This window comes from Barbus barbus (genome assembly GCF_936440315.1).
Source record: "Barbus barbus genome assembly, chromosome: 43".
NCBI classification, from domain to species: Eukaryota; Metazoa; Chordata; class Actinopteri; order Cypriniformes; family Cyprinidae; genus Barbus; species Barbus barbus.
Window position 1 is genome coordinate 8,900,493 of NC_136721.1, and position 22,843 is coordinate 8,923,335.

At 39.1% G+C, this 22,843-nt stretch overlaps 1 protein-coding gene across 1 annotated transcript in view; it reads left to right on the top strand.

Annotated features, from left to right (window-relative positions):
* Positions 1-19,170: 19,170 nt before the first annotated feature.
* LOC306862666 (A disintegrin and metalloproteinase with thrombospondin motifs 2-like) overlaps positions 19,171-22,843 on the top strand; it is an 86,690-nt gene continuing 83,017 nt past the window's right edge. Inside the window, exons 1-2 of the mRNA XM_079405590.1 lie at positions 19,171-19,365; positions 21,001-21,416. Coding sequence (XP_079261716.1) covers positions 19,281-19,365; positions 21,001-21,416 — 501 coding nt within the window. The 5' untranslated portion in view covers positions 19,171-19,280. The remainder of the gene's footprint in view (positions 19,366-21,000; positions 21,417-22,843) is intronic.

Consider the following 22,843-nt stretch of genomic DNA (forward strand, 5'->3'; position numbering starts at 1 on the left):
TTGTCTACAAAACCCTCAAATTGGCAGTCTATATGAATGTGTAAACAGACATTTCCCCGCAGTTCCATTGTGATTTAATACAATTACCATGGAGACAAACTCTCCTGCAAAACGATCATCTCAGAGAGCATAAACAGTCAGTCTTGAGTAGCAATGCGGCAAACATCTGCAGCACTGAGATGAATAAATCATGTCAGTCATAATGTGTTTAAACTTTGTCAATAAGACAGCCAAGTGCTGCAAATAATGTATCGCCGAAAACCTGAGATACATAATCATAACCATATGCACAATGTGGAAAATATCAAAGCAGTATCTTCTCTTGACCTGTCTCTGGATAATAAGAAAAAAGACAGTTACCTGGATGAAAATGTTACACATTAAATATACAGATAGATAGAAAGTAAACACATTTATTTGAAAAAGAGAGATTTATTTTTAAAAATTATTACATCGAAAACAGATTTAAAAAAGATGAAAGATGGATAGAAAACTGACACATTAAAAAAACAGATGATAGAAAACTGACACATTAAACAGATGATAGATAGATAAAAAAAACTGACAGATTAAAAAATATGATAGATGGATAGAAAACTGACAGAGAGATTTATTATAAAAAACATGATAGATAAACTGACATAGATTTATTAAAAAACAGATGATAGATACAACCCCAATTCCAGAGAAGTTGGGATGTTTTGTAAAATGCAATAAAATCAAGAATCTGTGATATGTTCATTCTCTTTAACTTTTATTTAATTGGCAAAAGTACAAAGAAAAGATTTCCAAAGTTTTCACTGATAGAAAACTGACAGATTTATTTAAAAAATGATGATAGATAGATCTGTAAGTGTATTTTGTAAATATGAATGCAACACATTCCAAAAAAGTTGGGACAGAGGCAAAATAAAAGTGAATGTTATAGAATATCCACGTTAATCTGTTTTGAAACCGTTCACAGTAAGCAGGTGAATTGATAAGTCAAGGTATCATGTTTGGGTATAAAAGGAGTGTCTCAGTCTTTGCAAGCAAAGCTGGATCATGGCTCATCACTTTGTGCCAAATTTCATGAGAGAAGTTGTCAAACAAATCAAAGATCACATTTCGCAATGCAAAATTGCAAACAATTTAGGTCTTTCACCAAGTACCATACGTAATATTGTGAAACGATTCAGGGAATGCAGAGAAATCACAGTAAATGTAGGGCAAGGCAGGACACCTCAGTTGAATGCGCTTGACCTTTGAGCCCTCAGATGGCTTTGCATAAGAAACCGTCATGCTGGTGTTAAATATAGCCACATGGGCTCAGGAGTACTTCAGAAAACCACTGTCATTTACCACAATCTACTGCTGCATCAATAAATTCAACTTGAATATATTTTACTCTAGGAGAAAGCTATACATCAATGCTGCCGGGTTCTCTGGGCCAGAGCTCATCTCAGATAGTCAAAAAAGACTGAAAATGTGTGCTGTACTTGGATGAGTCCACATTTCAACTTGTTTCTGGGAAAAATGGATTTTGAGTTCTCAGTCCCAAAGACCAAAGGGACCATCTAGACTTTCATTAGCGACAGAAGCAAAAGTAAACGTCTGTCATGGTTTGGGGGTGCAGCAGAGCAAATGTTATGGGTGACTGGAATATGTGCGAAGGTACCAAATCCAATAAATGAGCTCATTTCAAATTTGATGCCTGCTACAGGTCTAAACATTTTTTTGGAAAGATTCAGCTGGGAGAATATCTATAAACTAATTAAGTTAACTGACATCAGGTCTGTAACATAATTAGCAATAAAAGGAATGTCTTAGGCAGAGTCTCTCAGAAGTAAAGATGGGCTGAGGCTCTCCAATCTGTGAAAGAGTGCGCAAAAAGATTGTGGAATACTTTAAAAACAACGTTACTCAACGTGGATAACATCATCAAAAGATTCAGAGAAACTGGAGAAATCTCTGTGCGTAAGGGACAAGGCCGAAGACCTTTGTTGGATGTCCATGGTCTTCGGAACCTCAGACGACACTGCATCAGTCATCGGCATGATTCTGTCATTGACATTACTAAATGGGCTCAGGAATACTTCCAGAAAGCACTGTCGGTAAACAAAATCTGCTCTGCCATCTGCAGATGCCAACTAAATCTCTATCATGCAAAAAGAAAGCCGCATGTGAACATGGTCTTGAAGCGCTGTCATGTCCTGTGGGCCAAGGCTCATTTAAAATGGACTGTTTCAAAGTGGAAAAACGTTCTATGGTCAGACGAGTCCAAATTTGACATTCTTGTTGGAAATCACGGACACTGTGTCCTCCAGGCTAAAGAGGAGGGAGACCTTCCAGCGTGTCATCAGCATTCAGTTCAAAAGCCAGCATCTCTGATGGTATGGGGGTGCATAAGTGCATACGGTATGGGCAGCTTGCATGTTTTGGAAGGCACTATGAATGCTGAAAGGTTAAGGTTTTAGAGCAACATATACTCCTCTCCAGACAACGTGTATTTCAGCAGGACAATGCAAGACCACATAAACCACATACTGCAGCTATTACAGCATGGCTTCGAAGTAGAAGAGTCTGGGTGCTGAATTGGCCTGTCTGCAGTCCAGATCTTTCACCTATAGAGAACATTTGGCGCATCATTAAACGAAAAATACGTCAAAGACAACCACAAACTTTTGAGCAGTTGGAAACCTATATCAGGCAAGAATGGGACCAAATTCCAAAACCAAAACTCCAGAAACTCATAAGCTCGATACCCAGATGTCTTCAAACTGTTTTGAAAAGAAGAGATGCTACACCATGGTAAACATGCCCCCGTTCCAACAATTTTGAGACCTGTAGCAGGCATCAAATTTGAAATGAGCTCATTTTGTGCATAACATTTTTAAATTTCTCAATTTAAACATTGTTCTATTGTGAATTAAATATAGGCTCATGTGATTTGAAAGTCTTTTAATTTTCATTTTATTCAAATTTAAAAAACGTCAAAATAGATTTTGATTGAGTGTTCAGCCGATGATGGTGTTTCTCAGCACATAAAATCCACAATAGACTGTTATAATGTTACTATGTAATTTTGCTGCCTTAAAGCTGAAGTTGTTTACAGGTTGGGTTTATCCTTGGATAGACTTCATTAGTTTTGAAGTTTCATTTCAAGGTTTGGGCCATAGGGAATCTTTCTAAATTCTCTCTGTAAGTCTGTATCTTGGTTATAACGACCCAAAGCAATGATCGCTGCTAAAAAACTTTTTCAGACACAATCTCTTGAGACGGCCACTTTTTGAGGTATGATCGCTTTAGAATTCGCTTGGCTTTACACCGAGGGCCTTAATGCTGATCCTAAAACCACATTTTAAATGATCTGGTCCGCTGCCAGCAGAGTCGTTTTTACCAACTACACATCCATGCCTGGGCCTGTCTATCCCAAGGAGGTCTATAATTCCTAATTTCATCAGGTTTTGTGACTCTAATGATACAGTGAGCTCCATCTGCTTCTTCGACCCTATACTATTAGGGAAAAAAAAGGACTCATACAAATATTAGGCCTATCAGTCTGATAGGTTTAGTGGATATGCTACAGAACCATCAGTACTCTGATCAACAGTCCTATGACGTTTTAACCAATAGCAAAGTTAATTAAAGGCCAATTTCAACTACAGTAAATGCAGCTGATTCACTAAGCTAACACTTCTTTGAACGCATAAGGTAATAATTCAAGTCTCACTTACATTTTAATAAATAGTATGCAAAAAAAAATTGTACTTCTTGAAAGGTATCATTGAAATATCACACTAAGACCACCTTGCCTCTTTAAACAATATAAAAGTGGATTTGGGCCACAGTCAGATTAACCAATCAGAAGCGGCTTTTATCCTGTCGATTACTTTGCATGTTGTCAGCAGGCAGACATCAAAAGACATTTGATGCCTGTGTTTGGTTAAGTAATTAAAATGTTTGAACACTTGTATAATATTATAAATGTAGTTTGAAGCGCATTTATAGCTGAAAATAGATTTTGTTCCACGGAAAATGGAAGCTCATGGTCCTCTGCTTTTCGTCCTCTTGGGCTCATAAATTGTTCAGTGGGTTTCGTAAATGAATAAATCAAGTATCCTGAGGTTCTGAACGAGTTGCCGGTAATACATGTGCATCTTTGTATTTCGGGATTTCATATTTTAAGAACAGATTTCAGATGTTGTTTTTTGACGTTCAAAGACATGCTGGTTATTAAATACATGTGGAACCATTTAAGCAATGATTTTTGGTGGCATATCCACAATTATTTCAAGCATTGTGTTCCTTTGAGAGGAAAGCAAGAGGATAAGACGTTAAGACGTATGACTTGCAGTTTAAAGAGCTATAGAGTGCTGCACCCGTGACGACTAATTCACCACTGGTTTTTTGATTCATGAGTAAAATAAGGTCTGTGATTAACATAATTTGATGATACTTTGACTTTTTTTTTCTATAATGTAAACTGCACACACTCACACCCCAAACATTCTTATGTAATTACTTATTAGAATCATAGATTTTTTTTTTTTTTTCTCAAATAAACATAACTGCGACAAAATTTGAATTTTTGGTATCGGTGTGTATAATTCACTTAGCATCTTTAAGTTAATTTGACCTCAGACCTTCTGTTACTCATTAATTGAAAACCCCCATTATTAAAAACCCACAGGAACATCTTGATGGAAACCATGACGAATTAGTCTTCCGGGTTTTGATATTATGTCTACAGCAGAGCACTGGTCAAATCCGGTCCGTGAGTACTTGTGAGCAAACTGACTTCATCTGCAACCATTCACATGAATATCTATATGAATGACATAATATCTATATGATTATCTATATCTACAGTAGATATCAGCAGATGATTTTGATAAGATTTAGTTTATCATTAATGTTAGATAATTCTGCATGTGCAAAAAATATTTGTTGTAACTTCAATGAATATTACTGATAATAAGAGAACCTTAGCAAATTGCTCTTAGCTTCTAATGAAAGGAGAAAACCAATTATAAACATTCTCATCTGGGAAACGTTATTCCATTTCTATGGGAATTGAATTGAAATTGTTGTGGTTTATTTTTACAACTGGCTGCACAATGTTGTGGTATGTTGGAAAACACATTGGCTTTTATAGTGAGTGACGACAGCATTTGAAATGTTGACCATGGTGGATGCATTGATGTGTCTGAAACAGTTGAGTGAGGTTTCTCTTTAGGAAGGAATTGAAGGAATGGTTCACAAAAAATGAAAATTTCCTGTTAATTTGCTCACCCTCAGGCCATCCAAGATGAAGGTGTCTTGCTTCAACATGTTACATGTTGGGTTTTTTGTGACTGTTCCATGTCGGGTTTTCTGTTTTCCCCTGTGTCCTAGTTCAGTTTAATTAGTCATTGTGTACACCTGTCCTTCCCAATTATCTGCCCCTTTATAAGTTCCTGTCTTTGTTAGTCTCACCGTCGGTTATTGTTTCTACTATGATGTGTGTGCACTCCTGTGTCTGTATCTGCTCCTGGATCTCTGATTAAAAGAGAAGGTAATTGTTTATGCTTGTCGTGTGTTCGTTGTTCCGCACAGCACCGTAACATAATAACCGACCAAAACAGCAAGTTTGCGGCGTTTTTCCCCCCATTTTATTTTCCCGGTTTTTGCCAAGTTTTTTATTTTTTATTATGGATCCCGGTGTCCTCGTCCTCCTGTTGGAACAGGGGGATCGCTCTCTCGAGGACCACACCGAGGATTTTTTGTGTCTGGCCAACAAGACACACTTCCCGGACTACTGCCTCTGCACCTTCTACAAGGCTGGACTTAATATCACCACACGTAGGCAGTTGTCCGGGGACGGTCCTCGAGAGAGCCTCGCCGCCTTTATCGAGTGGGTGCTGGTGTCTTGCAAATCGCAACTCACCGTGGACCTCGCAGAGAATGACACCAGCCCCACTCGGGACCCAGCGCCCAGTCCACTACCACCCCGCAGCGCGGAGCTGCCCGAGCCCACCGCAGACGGAGAGCCAGAGCCTGCCGCGGTCGTTGAGCCATCGCCATCAGGAGCGACAGAGCTGCCGATCGTCCCGGAGCCCGAGCCCCAAACGTCTGACCAGGTGCGAGAGCCGGCAGTGCATCCGACGGTAGAGAAAGCTGTGGAGATCGCGGGGGCGATGGCCCACGGCGCCACCGCTGAGGGTGAGCATGAACTGGACCTGGGAAACCTCATTAACTTTCACACTGACACAATCATCCTGAAGCCAGCTCCTGTATTGGATTTCTGGGGAATTATCCCACCCGACCTCCCTCTCCCACCGCCTCTCATTGATCTGGTTCCTACTCCAACACCCTCATCACTGGAGTTCGTCAGCCCCTCTGCTCACCCTCAGCACACCATCTGTGGCGTGGGCTCGCCGCGGGTCTGCCGACCTCCAGCTCTGTTGGCGTTGAGTCTGGAGGATCCCTCGTCTCCGCCCTCAGCCTCCGAGACCCAGACACCGCCTCAGTCCGGCGACCCTGCGGCTCCACCATGCCTTCAAGCTCCCTCGGCTCCACCGGATCCCGTCTGTCCACCAGCTCCACCGGGCTCCCTCGTCCTTCCGGCTCCGCATTGGTCAGTCGTCCCCCTACCTGCACCTCAGGACTACTCTCCTTGGGCTGCGCCCCGTCCCTTCGTCCCTCCGGCTCCGTTGGGCTCCTCCTTCCCTCCTGCTCCACCTATGTCCTCTGTCGCTCCGGCTCCGCCGCGGCCATCCGGATCTCCACCTGCGCCGAGGTCGCCGAAGACATCTGCTCCGCCTTGGACCTCCGGATCTTCGGCGTCACCCTGGCTCTTTGGCTCTCTGTCTCCACCTCGGGCTCCACCACCACCTGCTCCGCCGCCGTTGGTCGGCCCCATGGAGTCGGCGGTCCCTCCTCCACCATGGCTCCTCCCTCCGTCGGCTCCCCCGTGGGCCACCATCTGGACTGTGGCCTGGGTCGTCATCTGGCTCCTCCTGTTCCTGGCTCCCCCTTGGCTCCTCCCACCCTCCACTCCCCCATGGACTTATTGTTTGGACTCTCTTATGTTTATTCCCTGCCACCCTCCGGTTCCACACCCTCCTCCAGATCCCCCACCCGCCCTCCTCAGTTGTTACGTTACGGCGTGAGGCCACGCCTTGCCGGGAGGGGGCGATATGTTACATGTTGGGTTTTTTGTGACTGTTCCATGTCGGGTTTTCTGTTTTCCCCTGTGTCCTAGTTCAGTTTAATTAGTCATTGTGTACACCTGTCCTTCCCAATTATCTGCCCCTTTATAAGTTCCTGTCTTTGTTAGTCTCACCGTCGGTTATTGTTTCTACTATGATGTGTGTGCACTCCTGTGTCTGTATCTGCTCCTGGATCTCTGATTAAAAGAGAAGGTAATTGTTTATGCTTGTCGTGTGTTCGTTGTTCCGCACAGCACCGTAACACAACAGAACAGTAAAGATTTAGCTTAAACCATGGTACTTTGTGATTCATAAAATGCAAGTCCATATGGCTACTGTCACTTTGAGAGTCAAAAAAGCATTTACATACACCACAACATTAAAAACATGTGGCTCCTTATGATACATTGAGCTCTTATGAAGCCAAACGATTATTCTGTGTATGTCATTATGCAACAGGAAGTCTTGTGAAAGCATTCAGGATGGTTTGCCTGAGGCTATGGATTATAATGTTGTAAATAATGCTCAGTTTGTTGCACAGACCAGTCATTTAGCTTCATAAGACCTAAATATATCATCAGAAGCCACGAAATATATCAAGCATCAATCTTGTGGTGCCTGTATATGCTTTTTTGACTCTCAAAGTGACAGTAGCAGTGGACTTGCATTTTATGAATCACCATGGACAATGAATTCAGTTAAAAATATTCTTAACTGTCACCTACATCTTGGATGTCCTGAGGGTAAGTTAACAGTTTTTCATTTCTGGGTGAACTATGGCTTTGTAGCTCACAGAGATGGATTAAAAGTCACACGATTCTTATTTTGATTACATTGGTTGTTTAACTCCTCACCGAGAAATTCACGGTCTTGTATCCCAGTCACAGATTACATTGTTATTTTCAGTGGCAATGCAAATATCAGTGCTCTGAGAGAAGTGCTACCACACACACACACACACACACACACACACACTAACACTCCCAGATGGGTCCTGACTGCAGTAACCTCAGTGAGGTTGATTTGATGTAAATGTCTGCAGACAGCTCCCAAATGCATCCTCTACACTTCCCCGAGGTGTGCTCCGCTCACAATGTCACCTGCTTTCTTTCCCTTTTTACTAAAAGCTGAAAAGTTCATTTCACAGAGAAACCCCCATCGCTCTTTACCTAACAAACCCAAATGATTACTTGTCACCCCATGGGTTACTTCCTTACTTTTGTCACTTCAAATTCTCCCCATCATCCATCCGAGGCTCACAAGGACTCGCGCTACGTCAAAGAGTTATTTAAGTGAACCCCCTTAAATTGGGTTGTTGATGAAACCACGCTCTGAGGTGAGAGATTTAGAGGTCTGAAGCTAGGGAGAGACGTTTGTCTTTGCCACAGTGTCGGCGGGACATCAAGGACACTGATGTTTGTTAGCGGGGGAGCGAGGCTCAGCTGGAGGTGCAGGTACAGGTAGGATGAGGAGATGCAGGGTGACAGCAGTTCCAGGTAGCTGCCGATGCTGAATCCGTGGGGAAATGCTGAGCTCAGCAGTCTGAAGTGAAGTTAACAGAACAGGCAGCTTGCAAAAGTGCAGGGAAGAGTGTGAGGTGACATGACTGAGCAGATGGGAAATTCTTATTGTTTACCAGAATCTGCTCATAAGGGAACGTGCTTTGGTTGTGAATGAGCTTGTCCTCAAAATTTTTAAATATGGAAAAATCAGTGTAAGAAAGAAAGAAATTTATACTGTATTTGCAAGTGACGACATGTTTGTAATATTCTAAATCCAGCTAAATGTTTGTCCAGAGCCTTTGTATGAGCTTTGATGTCTGTGACACACATCCTTAAGCAATTTTGCATGCTTTTTGTCCATCTGGAGAAATAAAAGGTCGAGAGTTTTGCTTTACTGCCCATATATTAGGCTTGCAAAGTTTGGCCCCTGATTGTCCACGCCAGGGTGCAGTGAAATAGGTCACCATAAAAAGAGCTTCTCTTGGAGATAATTAAAGTAATAAGAGTGGGTTTTTTTGAGTGGGTGATTTTTTTTTTTAAGTTCAGTGTTTACAGGGAGTTTATGGGGAAAATGTTGTTGTCAAACCCAATTTAAGAATAGCTCTTTGAAAGACAATTCGATGAAACCAAGAACCTGAAAGCTGTGAGCCAGTAATTATTATCAAAATAAGGTATTAAAATAAGGAATCAGTTTCTTTATACTTTATGTGCGTTTGAAGGCCCTGCATGCCAGCAAGCTGTCCTGTGATTTAATGCATCAGTGAAGACGTTTGATTTCTTTTATTGGACAAAAAATGAGACAGTAATTTATGTTGTGGTGCTGAGCATTGTGGAGAAGCTCACTAGATTTACCGACAGGACGAGCAGTCAAAAACAAACTGTTCCTAAAACACCAGGGGATTTTAATTCTTTAAGTCATTTTTTAGAAGATTTCCCCTACATTCCATTCCATTTCTTTCCTGTCCAAAGTTTCAATGCCTTTGATCATGGAATTGAAAGCAGAAGATGTGGTGCACATTGTGGAGAGAGCCAGCAATGGAGGCTGCTTCTGGTTAAACAGAGGGATTAAACCTCACAATCTTGTTTGGTGCACAGTCTGTTATTCAGTTCATATTCACATTGTGGGGATGTTACAAAGGAAAGCAAGGGTTTTTTTACAAGTCTATTGCTTTTGCCACGTTTCAGAGCGATGTAATCCTTGGCACATTCAGTGAGTAGGGTATGAAATAGGGCCTGAAACACTTAGAAACTTATATTTATACTTATATTATATAACTTATATTTTAGATTATTGGATTTATGATAGCAATCTACATATAATTGTACCTGACATGTTGTTTGGGTGGGTTAGGGGGAGGGGGTGTTACTAAACATCTGAAATAGAATGTATTGAATGTAACTTTATATTTTAAATTACTTAAAATATTTGCAAATGGTCAATGAGAACCTAACCTTTATAAAATTCTGTTCGTACACCGAAATGTTATATGAACTCTTTTATTTTCTATAAATTTTATATGAGTTTTGCAATTTATGAAGCCCTGTTGTCAAAATATGGGACATGTCTAAAACACATTAAACCCTTTGTGTGATTTTATTTTCATGTAGTAAACAGAAACACCAATATTATATTACTATTATAATACTGATATTTTTATAACTAGACATGCATTATATGATAATGAAAATAAAAAAATACAGAAAATGTCACAATAAAATGTATAAAATTTGATAATGATATTTATTTGATCTTTTTTTACAGTAACTTGAGTAACAGGGTTTCTCACTCTTTATTTTTGGTATCCTTAACTACCATGTACATACATTTAAATTAATAATTTGATACAATGCACTTATTGTGTATATACATGTTTTATTTGAAATATTACCCACATGTAAGTACATCTGTAATTAATTTGTCTAATTACATTTATAATTACACTGTTACCCACTCCTTACACCTTAACCCACCTTTAAAACTGTCCCTAAACTTGCCCATATCCAACCTCAATATCAGCAAAAGTGTTTTGCAATTCAATATGAACACAATAAATACATTCTGCTTATTTTTTGATGCAAGTACATAATAGTTAAGGCCACTTAATATAAATATGTTTTTACTACAATGAATATCAATTAATCAGATATTCACATAGATATTTAACAGATTGACATTGCTCTATTAATGTGTTTAAGCTTGTTCATGCTGGGTAAATAAATAAAGAAAAACAATGGATTTGCACTTATAGTAATACATTTTTACACCCTAAAAATTATTATAATTTTTTTTTTTTTTTAAAGTTGAACTATTGCATTATGTTTTACAGGTAAATGATATTTTAGTCGTTCTACTTCAAATGTCACTTTCAATTTAGAGTTCCTTGCCAGTTTCTTTGCAGTTATTTGTGAATTCTGAGTGAATTATTTTCAATGTACCATATTCATGGAAAGCACCCTTTATTTTTGCTAATCATTGTGCAAAGGCAAATCTGTTGTCTTCTAATCTGAATCCTTTTCCTATTTCCTCTGTGCTCTGAGTGCACATTGAAGCAGTCGATTTAGAGGAGGAACGTGTTTCCTGCAGGAGACACCTTGTCTATGAAACACCCTCTAATGAGGAGTGCCAGTGTCGCTATGTGTAACCACGGTGACAGTCTTCCTGATCCAATTTCGAGGCAGATTCCGCTGGCTGCTGTCACAGGCATGTCACATACAGCCCACTCATGCTTTAGCCCCACAGTTCTGTATAAGTCAGTGCAGGAGAGGATCCAGAAGACCCTGAGGTCCTCCCGGACCATAGTGTGCACTGCTGATCTGGCATATGGCTGCTCAGTGGGTTTATTATGTGCTTCAGCAGGGAGCTCTCCCAATCTTCCTCCATTAAACGGCAAAAAGGAATAACCTTCACCTGAACCCACTCGGGATATCACTATCGAGGTGCAGTCGGCTCCTTGTCTCCATTGCTTGGGAGAATAATGTACCTACTAATGAGTTAGATGCATTCCATGAAAATCCCTCGCCATTCTTCATAGTCAACTCAGCCGTGTGATCTCACAAACTGATGACACAGATAAAATGGTTTTAAGATTTTATTGACATGTTTGTTTCTGCTTGTTAAATGTGTACTCAATATTTTTTGTCATTAAAAGTTTACACAAAGGGAGGGAGGGGGGGGGGGGGGGTCTAATGCTATTTCATGCATTCTGAGTTCTTTACACTGTTAAAAAGTTGGATTCTAATGCTAAACATGGCCAAAGTTTCAAAAATTGATCATGTATGACGGAGTCTGTGCCAAATATACTCCTTCCGGGTTCGTAAAAGTTTCAAACGTTTTTTCGAGCATGGCCCTTCATGACATCATGAAGGGTGAAATACCTTTAATTCCGGTGAAGTACCGGAAAAGCACGTGCACACGGCAACCACAGGGAGAGAAAAAGCACGCCCATCAACATCGTCAGCAATGCTGCACAGGACTTGCTCGAGAAGAATGTCTCCAAAGTAGGTGTTGAACGATTTTTTTAAAGTCGACATTTATGTGATGAAAATAGAGTCAGATGGTGTAATCACATGTCTTGTGGAGCGCTATAGGAGTATGCATTTATTTGTCATTTTAACTCTCTGGGTGTAAAAGTGGACTTCAAAGATTTTTTTCATCATGTTGCACCCTCTATAGGACCAGCAACTAGTTAACCTCAAGCTAAAAGCGTCATGGGAGAGCATTAAAGTCAACTAATCAACTAACCGACTAGTCGACTAGTTGGTGCAACCCCTACTCCAAAGAAGCATGTTTTTGGTTGTAAGGGAACGTTAACCTTAACTTCCCAATGAACCTAGCGTTACTTGAACAGTGGATGCTGCAATTGAGTTTCGCAAGTGTGTTTCTTTGTTCCCATCATTTTGGTGATGAATGTTTAATAAACAAGGCCCACTTCAATGTTGGATTTGTGTAGCAGAGGCCAGCGGGTAAGTGCTGTGCAGGTAAAACCTCACTCCCCAATCTCAAGTGGTGCTCTAGCGACAGATGCTAGAGGCCGTGGCCTTTAGCCTCCTTGTTAGAGCACCCACCTCCCACACCGGCAACCGTGGTTCGAATCCCGCTCGTCGCAGGGCGAGTAGGACCGTAACATTGGTGCCGTGACCCGGATGGGAGTGAGGTTTAGGAGGGTGAGTGTAGCAGAGGCCAGCAGGTAAAACCTCACTCCCCGATCTCAAGTGGCACTCTAGCGACAGACGCTAGAGGCCGTGGCCTTTAGCCCGCCTCCCACGCCGGAGACTGCAGTTTGAATCCCGCTCGGAGCAGGGCGAGTAGGACTGCAACATTTGCACATCATTTGATACTGAACAATGGAACGGTTCCAACAATAAAAGATCCCAGTCATGATTTGGAACTGCAGGCGTTAAGTAAAACTGCATAAAATTTCAGTGTTTTGTTAGCAATCAGCGTGCTAGTGCTTGTAGCTCTTTAGAGTATGATAAAATAAGATAAAACTAACGACTCTTTGGAGATAAGATTCAATACTACTCTATAGGTATTCAAGATTAACCTGAGATTGGGCACTTGGGAGATGTCCCCTTAAATAAATAAACAGGCATATGAGTCATTTTACAGAGAGAGGGTCACCTCATGTAGGCAGCCATTTTGAGATCACATGATCACAGTCAATTTATGTTTGTTTTTACCACTGTTAAATCCCTTTATTGGTTACATTTGCTCACAGAATAAATTAATCACGTCCGTCTGCAAAAAATGAGTGGCTGAAGTTTGTGTTTGCGCGATGCTTCATCCACACCGCTAGGTGTCAGTATGTGTTCAAGACAGCTGTCAGCACGATAAAAAATACTGAGAATACAGAGTATGCCTGTAATAATAATATAAAATGTTTGTCTAAACAGACTTATCAGTTTGTACATGTGTACAAGTTTATTTCAGTGTTTATTTCAGAAAACTGAACAACAGCTTTCAACAACTGAACAACTAGCCCTTTACTAGTCCCTTCTGTTTTCTTTCTGGTCCTGTAAATGTCATTCATAAATCAAGCAGCTCAGAGACCCTGATCTTGACTCTTGACTCTTGAAGTTCTCCAGCCAAAACCTTTTCAATAAAGTCTTCTTGTGGTGCAAAATCATGACTCCAACAAGTGAAAGCAAAACAGGTTTGCCATGGAAAAATACACTGCTGAGGTATAAAACCCTTATGAGAGTTGTAAGACATGCGTGGTGATGTAATTTTTTCTTCATATGCAAATGTCTATCCACCAAAACAGGGATATGTGCTTCAGCTGAAAGGCATGGCAGTAGACCACACTGCCATGGTGTTGAGGTGTAAAATATGTTACTGAGTGTATGACCTACTTTTCAGCAGTTGTTCATAATATATTCATTGGACTCAACAGATTTATTGTTTCCTTAAAAACATAATAGTTCCTTTTTTAAGCAAATATCACAAATGATTATATTTAAGAAGATCAAATTATTTATGAACACATTCCCTGTTTTAGTTCTGCTTTTGCCCACATTTTGGCACCATGATTGTCAAGCACTAAACAAGTAGGTAAATACAAATATTGCATCAACATTTCATGAATAATATTATTAGCAATATACAATAAACATTACAAATTAATATTAGAATTAGAAAAAAAAATAATGACGGTAAATAAAAAAATCACTCAAGCTGTTTACTGCCTGGGTGATTTTGACAGACATGCGATTTTATAAATAATATTAAGTGAAGCAATTTCACGTGACCTGAGTTTGTGCGGAAGGAGTTTCAGGAGGAGAGGGGAGAGAGGGAGCAGAGGAACAAATGTGAAACACACGCTCTGGCGGGACACACTGGCTCGGCTGTGGTTCGTTTGAGAGCCAGCAGTGACGGCAACATAGATCCAACTCTGTTTTACAGCCACTAACCAGTAACAAGTCCCTTTAGGGCTTACAGCTGCCAGCTGTGGGCCCTATCCATGCAGTCTCTGATTATAACCAAAAGCTAAGTAAGACAGCATCTCTGTCAGCTTGGTGAAGTGTCCTCCTCTTCCTGGATCCACATGAGTGAATCATATGGTGGACTTGGCCGGGTGCACCGGAACAGGATAGAAATTCAAACAGTGTGATACATGCATTAGGACATGTTGTTGCACATGTGTGTGTGATAATATCATCTGTCGTAATGTGAATTAAGTAGCCAATGCATATCAGGGACTTTGGATGGTTCATGGCTGGACATGTTTAGACTTTAGGTTGTATCTGAAGCCAGCTGCAGTATGTATCTGTTGGTTTATGAATCTAAAGGTTGTGTTTAGCTGCAGAATGCATCTATTGGTTTTTCCCTTCAGGCTCTATTACATGAAGTTTGCTGACTCATCTTTTTGTACACACTGGGCAGTAAATGGGTAGGAATAGCAATAGTCTATTGTCGCCTGACAATATTCTGTTTAAGAAAATTTTGATTTAAATGTGTATTTTGTGTTTAATATGCTTTTTTATATAAATTTATACAAACTTTCACTTGGAAAAAGTCTAATAATTATATAAAATTATATGGATATAATTAATTAATAAATATATTAATAAATATATGATTTATATTATTATTTTATGAAGAATGTTAATGCTGCTCTCTTCCATACAATGACATTTTTATAGTAATAATAATAATGATAAATAAAAAAAATTATATACAGTCAAAAGTTATTCAGACACCAGACATAATTTTTTATATTTATTTTACTAGTGGGTGTAGGACACTATAGTTAATAGTGTTTTATTAACCACCCAGTGTTTTTTTTTTTAATCCCTATTTTAAAATCCTCTTTCTCCAATCAAGCTGTTCTGAGAGTCCTGTCAAAATGACGTAGTTCTGCGCAGACCGCTCCCACGTTAGTTGATTGACAAGGCTGTCTTACCTTAGACCTGCCCTGAGTGAGCTGTCATTAGTCCGCCATTGTGTCGACTTGTTGTTGGATGTAATAATGAATATAGCAGTCATCATTTACTCCCGACATCTGAGCCGCTGAAGACGCAGAGGATTAAAGTTACTTTCGTTTTGAAGGGAATGCGCCGATCCCGATCTGCCTAAATGCGTCTATGTTTGTGCGAATCATTCGTGATCCAGCTTCATCTACAAAAGAAGTGAGTATAAGGGTTTTTTATGAATCTTTGCAAATCGCCTTTCCTAATAATGTGCTAGTTAGCCAGTTTGTGGCTAAAGTAAACAGTACTGCTTGTCACTCCACAGAAGAGAGGGGCGGGGTCAGCAGAGCTAATTAGCATTTAAAGCAACATGGGCAAGAATGGCTTGCTAAAAACAGAGCTGATTTTGACATGGTAGAAAAAGGTGTTTTTTACACTACCACTGAGATATTTTAACCAAAGTATGTTATAGACTTTTCATTAGAATCATATCAACTTGTGGAAAATGGCCATCCGACGACCCCTTTAAGCAGTGCTTGGTAATTGGTTGACCTAAATTGGTATCAACTCGTGTACTTAAATTTAACAACTGACTGCTGACAGCTATTCAACCTAATTCATTACATACCTTTCTATCAAAGTTATCTGACCTTATCAAGATGAATTTGTTCTGACACAGTTTAACTCTGAGTTCTTTCCATATTTTATTACCATTTTCTAAACTATAGCAAATAAACTGTCATAATGTGAGAAATGTTGCCTGAATACATTTTGGTTTGACTGTATAAATATATGCACACACATAGGAAAATGTTTGCATATCGATTCATTTTTTATTTAATTTGTGCCAGTTATTCATATAGGTATTCCAATTCTAAAAAGGCTTTGAGAAAATATTGCTTTCGCAGATTGCCTCTGAGGGTGTTATTTAGACAAGGATTAATATACATGACCATCTGCTTTCACATTCACTCTTTTGCAACTTCTTTCAGTTCAGTGAACTAAAACTCAAGTAGCCTTTCCTCATCTGACCCCATCATACAAGTTCAGTTGACAAAACTCTCAACTATTCCCAGGATATGACCTTCCCCATTAATATAAATTGCACTTTTAACAGCTTTAAAACAGTCTTTGGTTATAATATGGGTTACTATTCAGTTTTAACATGCAGTTATCCTTAAAATGTATACTCTCTGCACCTAGTTTACATTTTGGATGCCAGCTACAAGATGGGCGGTAAGTTGATTGCCTAGCGTAAAGCATGATAGCATGAGCCATCTGGCTGAGCAATGGAGTTGGAATGTAGAGGTTCGATTAAACCATCGTCTGCCTTAACCACAGTGACAACCTCAATCTTTTACCTCAGTCAGCGAAGCATGAGAAATGGATGGTGTCCCAGCTGCCCTAGTGTCATCCCTCTCAGAAACCCTGTCTTCTGCTCTGCACTTAAAATCCCACAATCCGAGGTCTCTGCAATTATGTCATAAAGTTAACCACAGCTGACTTTTGCTAACTGAGCTTATAGTTTCTAAGTGTGCTTTTTTTTATTCAGAAGGATTTTCCAAAAACAAATAGTTCTGTAAAAAAATAGATATTTTGTTTTTATATAAAATTATCTTGTGAATGCAGTGCAAATAACAGTTAATTACTGCATGTTATATAGCCTGAATTGCATAGCCATAGTATGTAAGCACAGGGCAAGCTGTATGAATTAATATTTTCACTTGACTTGATGGCTTTCATTGTCAAGACTGTCATTTAAACACAATTCTGTCTGTTATTGATAAAGAATGATTAAAAATAAACTTGTGTGTGTGTGTGTGGGGGGGGGGATATGGGATTACTTCATACAGACATCATTCATCAGACTTCATTCTTATTTTTTTATAAATAAAAAATAAATAAATACAGATAATCCCAGTAATTCCTCTCCTTATTATTTATACAGTACATTGTGCCCTACTTTTACAGATTTTTACAGTGTATATTTATGATGTTTGTTTTTTTTTTTTGGATCTTGGCATCCCACTTTCAGTGCAGCGTGAACATTCTGCTAGGTATCTGCTTTTGTGTTCCATAAAATAAAATAAAATAATGTGTTTTGGTAAGGAAAACAACAGAAACTTTGTTTTCAAAGGAAATCACATTTTTCCACAATCACATTTTAAATGGTTACCAATGTTAAGGTCAGGTTGTTTGTACTCCATAGTGGAAAGCTCTATGGGTCCTTGCATGCATCAGTGCACAACATTCTTTAAAATACACTGAAGTCCTGTCATTGCACTTTTAGAGCCTTTAGTTTAGCCTACAGAGGTGGTTGGAGAAGTAAAGGTGCTGACAGATAGATGGCACATGATCCATTTCCTCCTGCGCCACAGAGATGCATTAGATATTCTTTTTCCAAGAACTCAGCATCCAATCTCACCAGGTGATTTATTTCAATAATCCACTAACTTCATAACAGAGCAGGAAGCGTCTTCTCTAACGGCTGTGTGGTCCTGTAGAAGAATATTATGTATGATATTAAAAATACTATGACAGATGTACTCATTTTTAGTTATAAGAAATAGAAAGGGAAAAATGAAGAATGATTTCTACAAGATACCATCCATAGGCTCAACCACAAAAAGAGCATTTAGTTTTTCCAGGAATGTAATGCTACTGTTTCCTTGACAAGTGCTCATCTTCTCATTCTGAAATGTCTTAATAGGAAATGAACATCTTAATAATTTATTTTCCTTCTGAAATGGTTAGTTTCGGCAGTTACCCTGCCAGTAGAGGCCATATGTACACCATTATGCAAGTAAAACGTCTGTTTCTTAATTTATGTAAAGTAGCATTTTTTTCAAATATTTAATTATATTAATCCTTTCTTAGTGCCTACATCCCTTAAAATCATGAAACTCAATCGTGCATGTGTGTATATATATATATATATATATATATCCTATTCCTGTCTGTATAGAGTGGTCAATATGAACAATTTTGATTTGGTTTGTTTAGTCAAACGTAATAAGATATTATTATTATTATTATTATTATTTAAAGTATGATTGGTCATGTGATGTAAACATGGCGGTGCCCGTGAGGGGGCGACCCGCTCCTGTAGAATAAAACCACAGGCTGTTCTGATATGATTGCCTTCTAGTGTGAGTATACAGTCATTACTTGCTTTGTGTGTAAACTTTAGAGAAAACAACTTTAACACAATACTTAAATAATACACATTTTTCTCTTATGTAGGCTATTGTAGACCTATACCCCCATATCTTCACCTCGTATTTCTACTATGCATTGGTGCGTATACATGGTGCATCTGTTGAACTTATTGAACTTTTTTAGAAAAAACAAAAACAAAACTTGATTCTGACTCTAAAGTGTGAGTATAGCAGTTTTTATATACCAGTGCATCACAAGAACCATACGACTGGTGTTCCCTTTTTGTGTGGATGAGAAGAACTATTGTGCTGGTGGTCTTCTGTTGTCACGAGAGGATCTGAATTCACGCTTATTGTGTACTATATAAGAGGGGGCTGGACAGGGAGGGTGAGAATGAGAGCCTATCTTCCCCAGTGCACTTTGCAGTCAGTCTGGAAGGGGAGGGGAATGAGGGGGCAGCGTTCGCTGCTGGATCGCTTATCTGAGATTTCAAAGTCCGCCTTTCGCCCGTGCGCTCTCCCCTCTCCGCGGACCTGCCATGGATGTTACTCCTGGATGTGCATTCTTCATTATTTTCCTTCATTTTCAGCAAGCGGATACTCTTTACATCGCCAACAGTATAGGTACGTGGAGATGTTTTTATTGTCAGTTCTGGTCACGGTTACTTTATGCAGGAGATACGGATCCGTTCGGATGTTCGCGTTATGAAGCAGCAACTCAGTTTCTCAGTTTCATCAACCTATACTTTTACAGAGATGAATGAGTTTTCAGAGTAAAATAATTTAATTGTCAGCAACGTTTTCACTGAATTTGAGTGTCTGGAAGTTTTCATGGCATCTAAACTGAAAGATCTCTAACTTTTGTCACAGTAAAAAGAACGTCATGATACAGGCATACAATATTTACGAATTTAACGTTGAATGTGAAACTCAAAGGAAGCGCAAAAATCTGTCAATAATGTAAACCAGCTGATGGATCTTGTCTCCAGCTTGAAAAAACTGTCGCAAAATGCAGACATTACTGTCTAGATGAGTAGGCTACACAGGAGAGTAAAATATACAGAAGAACTATGCACATGATTTTACTCTCAAATCAGAAAAGACAAATCATATTATAGTGTTGACTTTGCAAGCTGCTCTTTCCTGACACTTATGCATAGGATGCATAAACAGAGCAGCCAAATGTGTTGCTGCTTCTCTCATCAGTATGACAGGAATGCATGACACATTGTTTGGGAGAATAGGGTAAGATGCGTCGCCCCCTTAATCTTAAAAAAATATACATTTCTTGCCCTATGACCATATAGATAGGTATTAGTGGTCATATTCAGCTGCCTGTGATTGATAAGGGATGCATAGAAAAGTGTTTTTTTTTTTTTTTTTCAAGTCAAAATGACATGGCAGATACTCTCAGGGAGATTTTTTGCATTTCTAAAATTATATGCATTTTGGAGAACTGCCAATTACAATTTTTCTGTGGGGTGTTTCAGATGCTTTGGGGTAAGTTGTGCCATTGGCTTAACTAGTGATGGTGAGTTTATCATCATTTCATATTTCTCCGCAATCATGATGGTTGCAGTTTGTTCTCTACAGTAAAGGATATTTTTGTGAGTTTTGTTTTTCTAAGAATTTAATCAATTTAAAGTAATTTTTTAATTTATTTTAATTAATAGCTGATTAATGATTGTCTTAGAATAATGTGAAGCAAAATGTGACTGTAATTATTATTATTATTACTATCATCATCATTATCTTTGTATAAATAACTATTGTTTCACATTCTCATTTTTTAATTAAAATTCAAATTGATCATGCATTTACCTAACTTGCCTGTTGATATAACAAGGGGTAGCTTGTATCACCCCATTTAATATATATATATATATATATATATCATTGTGAAATATAGTTAGTTATAGTAGTTGTACATGTGTCACATTTCTCCTCACCTAGAGGACAATTTAAGCATAAGGTGACACAACTTACCCCCTTCTATTCAATGCAATGTTTCTATAGCTTTTTTTTACTTTTAATAAAAAAAGTCTTTACATCTGTAACTTTTTAAAGCTGTCATTTTAAATATTGGCTGTGTTTGGACAGCTGTACTGTCTGCATAATGTACGTCTTGCAGTTGATTTAGAGATTGGTGGAGTTTTGACTGTGGCTGGAAGCCTCTGGTGTGCACTGTGAAATCTATTGACTTTGTGTTTGTGTTTGCGTGCGCATTTGAATGTGTGTTACTGTGCATGCCCCTGGCAGATTCCCTGCAGCATGTCCTGAGGGAGTACGGGCTAGTGAGGCCGGTGAGCGTGGATGCAGACGGACGCTTCCTCTCCCACGCCATCTCTGCCAGCCGGTTGAGTGGGCAGGGGTCCCATCGGCGCAGGAGGAGGCAGGCCAACCAGCATGGAGAGACCAATGAGGAGACGAACTCAGAGCAGGACCACCTGAGGCACAAGGAGACACTCTTTTATAATGTCACTGTTTTCGGACAGGAGTTTCACCTTCGCCTCAGGCTAAATTCCAGGCTCGTGGCCCCTGGAGCCAAAGTGGAGTGGCTTGAGGACGATAACCAAACGCACTCTGAGTCCTTGTTGCCCAGTGACTGTTTATATGTGGGTTATGTTACCAATGTGCAGGATACATCAGTGGCTATCAGCAATTGCGATGGCCTGGTAAGTTATTTGCTCTCTTATATAAAGCATCACTGCATGATGTTTATCCAGTGCAATGTGGGTTAAAGTGGGCAGTTCACACATTTACATACATTTGAATACATTTGAATTTTATAAATATATATATATATATATATATATATATATATATATTATATATACGGTTTGAGTTTTAAGACGACCGGAGTGAGTGATCTGGTAAAGTGGGGACAATTTGGCCGGTCCTCACTTTCTAAGATCCCTTTAAAGGCCTGTTTGAGGGTCAAGACTTGGTTTAGGGATCAGGTTATAATTGGGTAAAGATTAGGTTTAGGGTAAGGGTTTGGGTGAGGCACTTAGTTCTGATGGGTAGGTTTAGGGTAAGGAGCTAGAGATTGCATTGTGTCAATGTATATCCTCACAATGATAGCTATACAGAGCTATAACATGTTTACATGTATTAATTGCGTTTTCAAACTCTCTTTAAATATAGCATAATTTGACCTTTTTAGGGTTAGTTCAGGTTGTAAAATATCATGTTGTGTGACACCTCAAATAAATTAGTTAAATATATTATGAAGTAGTTGTTATAAATTACTTTATGCATATATTTTATCATTTAGTACTTCATGATATTTGCAAAAAAAAAAAAAAAAGATTATACTAGCATGTATTCAATAAAAATGTGTACTTTTTTAATTGATGGTTACATGACATTGCATTTTTAGTCATCATATCTAAAATTTTATTGAAAATGTCAGTTTATTGAAACCAATATAGAATACAAAGAGTACATTTCTAAGGACTTGTTTTTAGATTGAAAAAAAAATCTTTCTGTATCATGGACATTCATCGCAATTGCTCGTGTACAAACAGAGCACTGTGTTTTAAGTGAAAGCTTCAGTGTAGTAATGATTCAGATCAGTTGTATGGTGTCTTAACTGCTGTGTTGAAAGGCGATTTAGCAACTTGGTACTGGATGCAAGAACTGCTTTTATATTGGATGTCCGCCAGAGGTCCTTCCTGCCAGGATTCTGTGCATGCTTGAGCACTGACTGGCATGGTTAAGACTGTGACTGCCAGTCACAATGTATTGACATCCCAAAAAAAACAATGCGCGTTTGTGCTGTACATTATATTACCAAATAACATCACAGAGATACGACTTAAGTATTTGCTACCATTCTCCACCGTCAAACATTTCTCCACACAAATCGCCCTTGAAAAATCTATTCGGCCTTGGCAGTTGTCCATGAATTAGAGATCGACATAGATATTATTCATGTGTTTATATCTTGGATGAAATTGAAAGAATTCTCATGCCCTTTGGTGGTTTGAATGTGGTAGAGATGGGTTGAAAAGTGATTCTTTATTGAAACGCAGTTCAGCTTGGGTTCTTAAACATGGCAATGTTACCGACTGTCTCTCATCTAAGAACACAAAATATC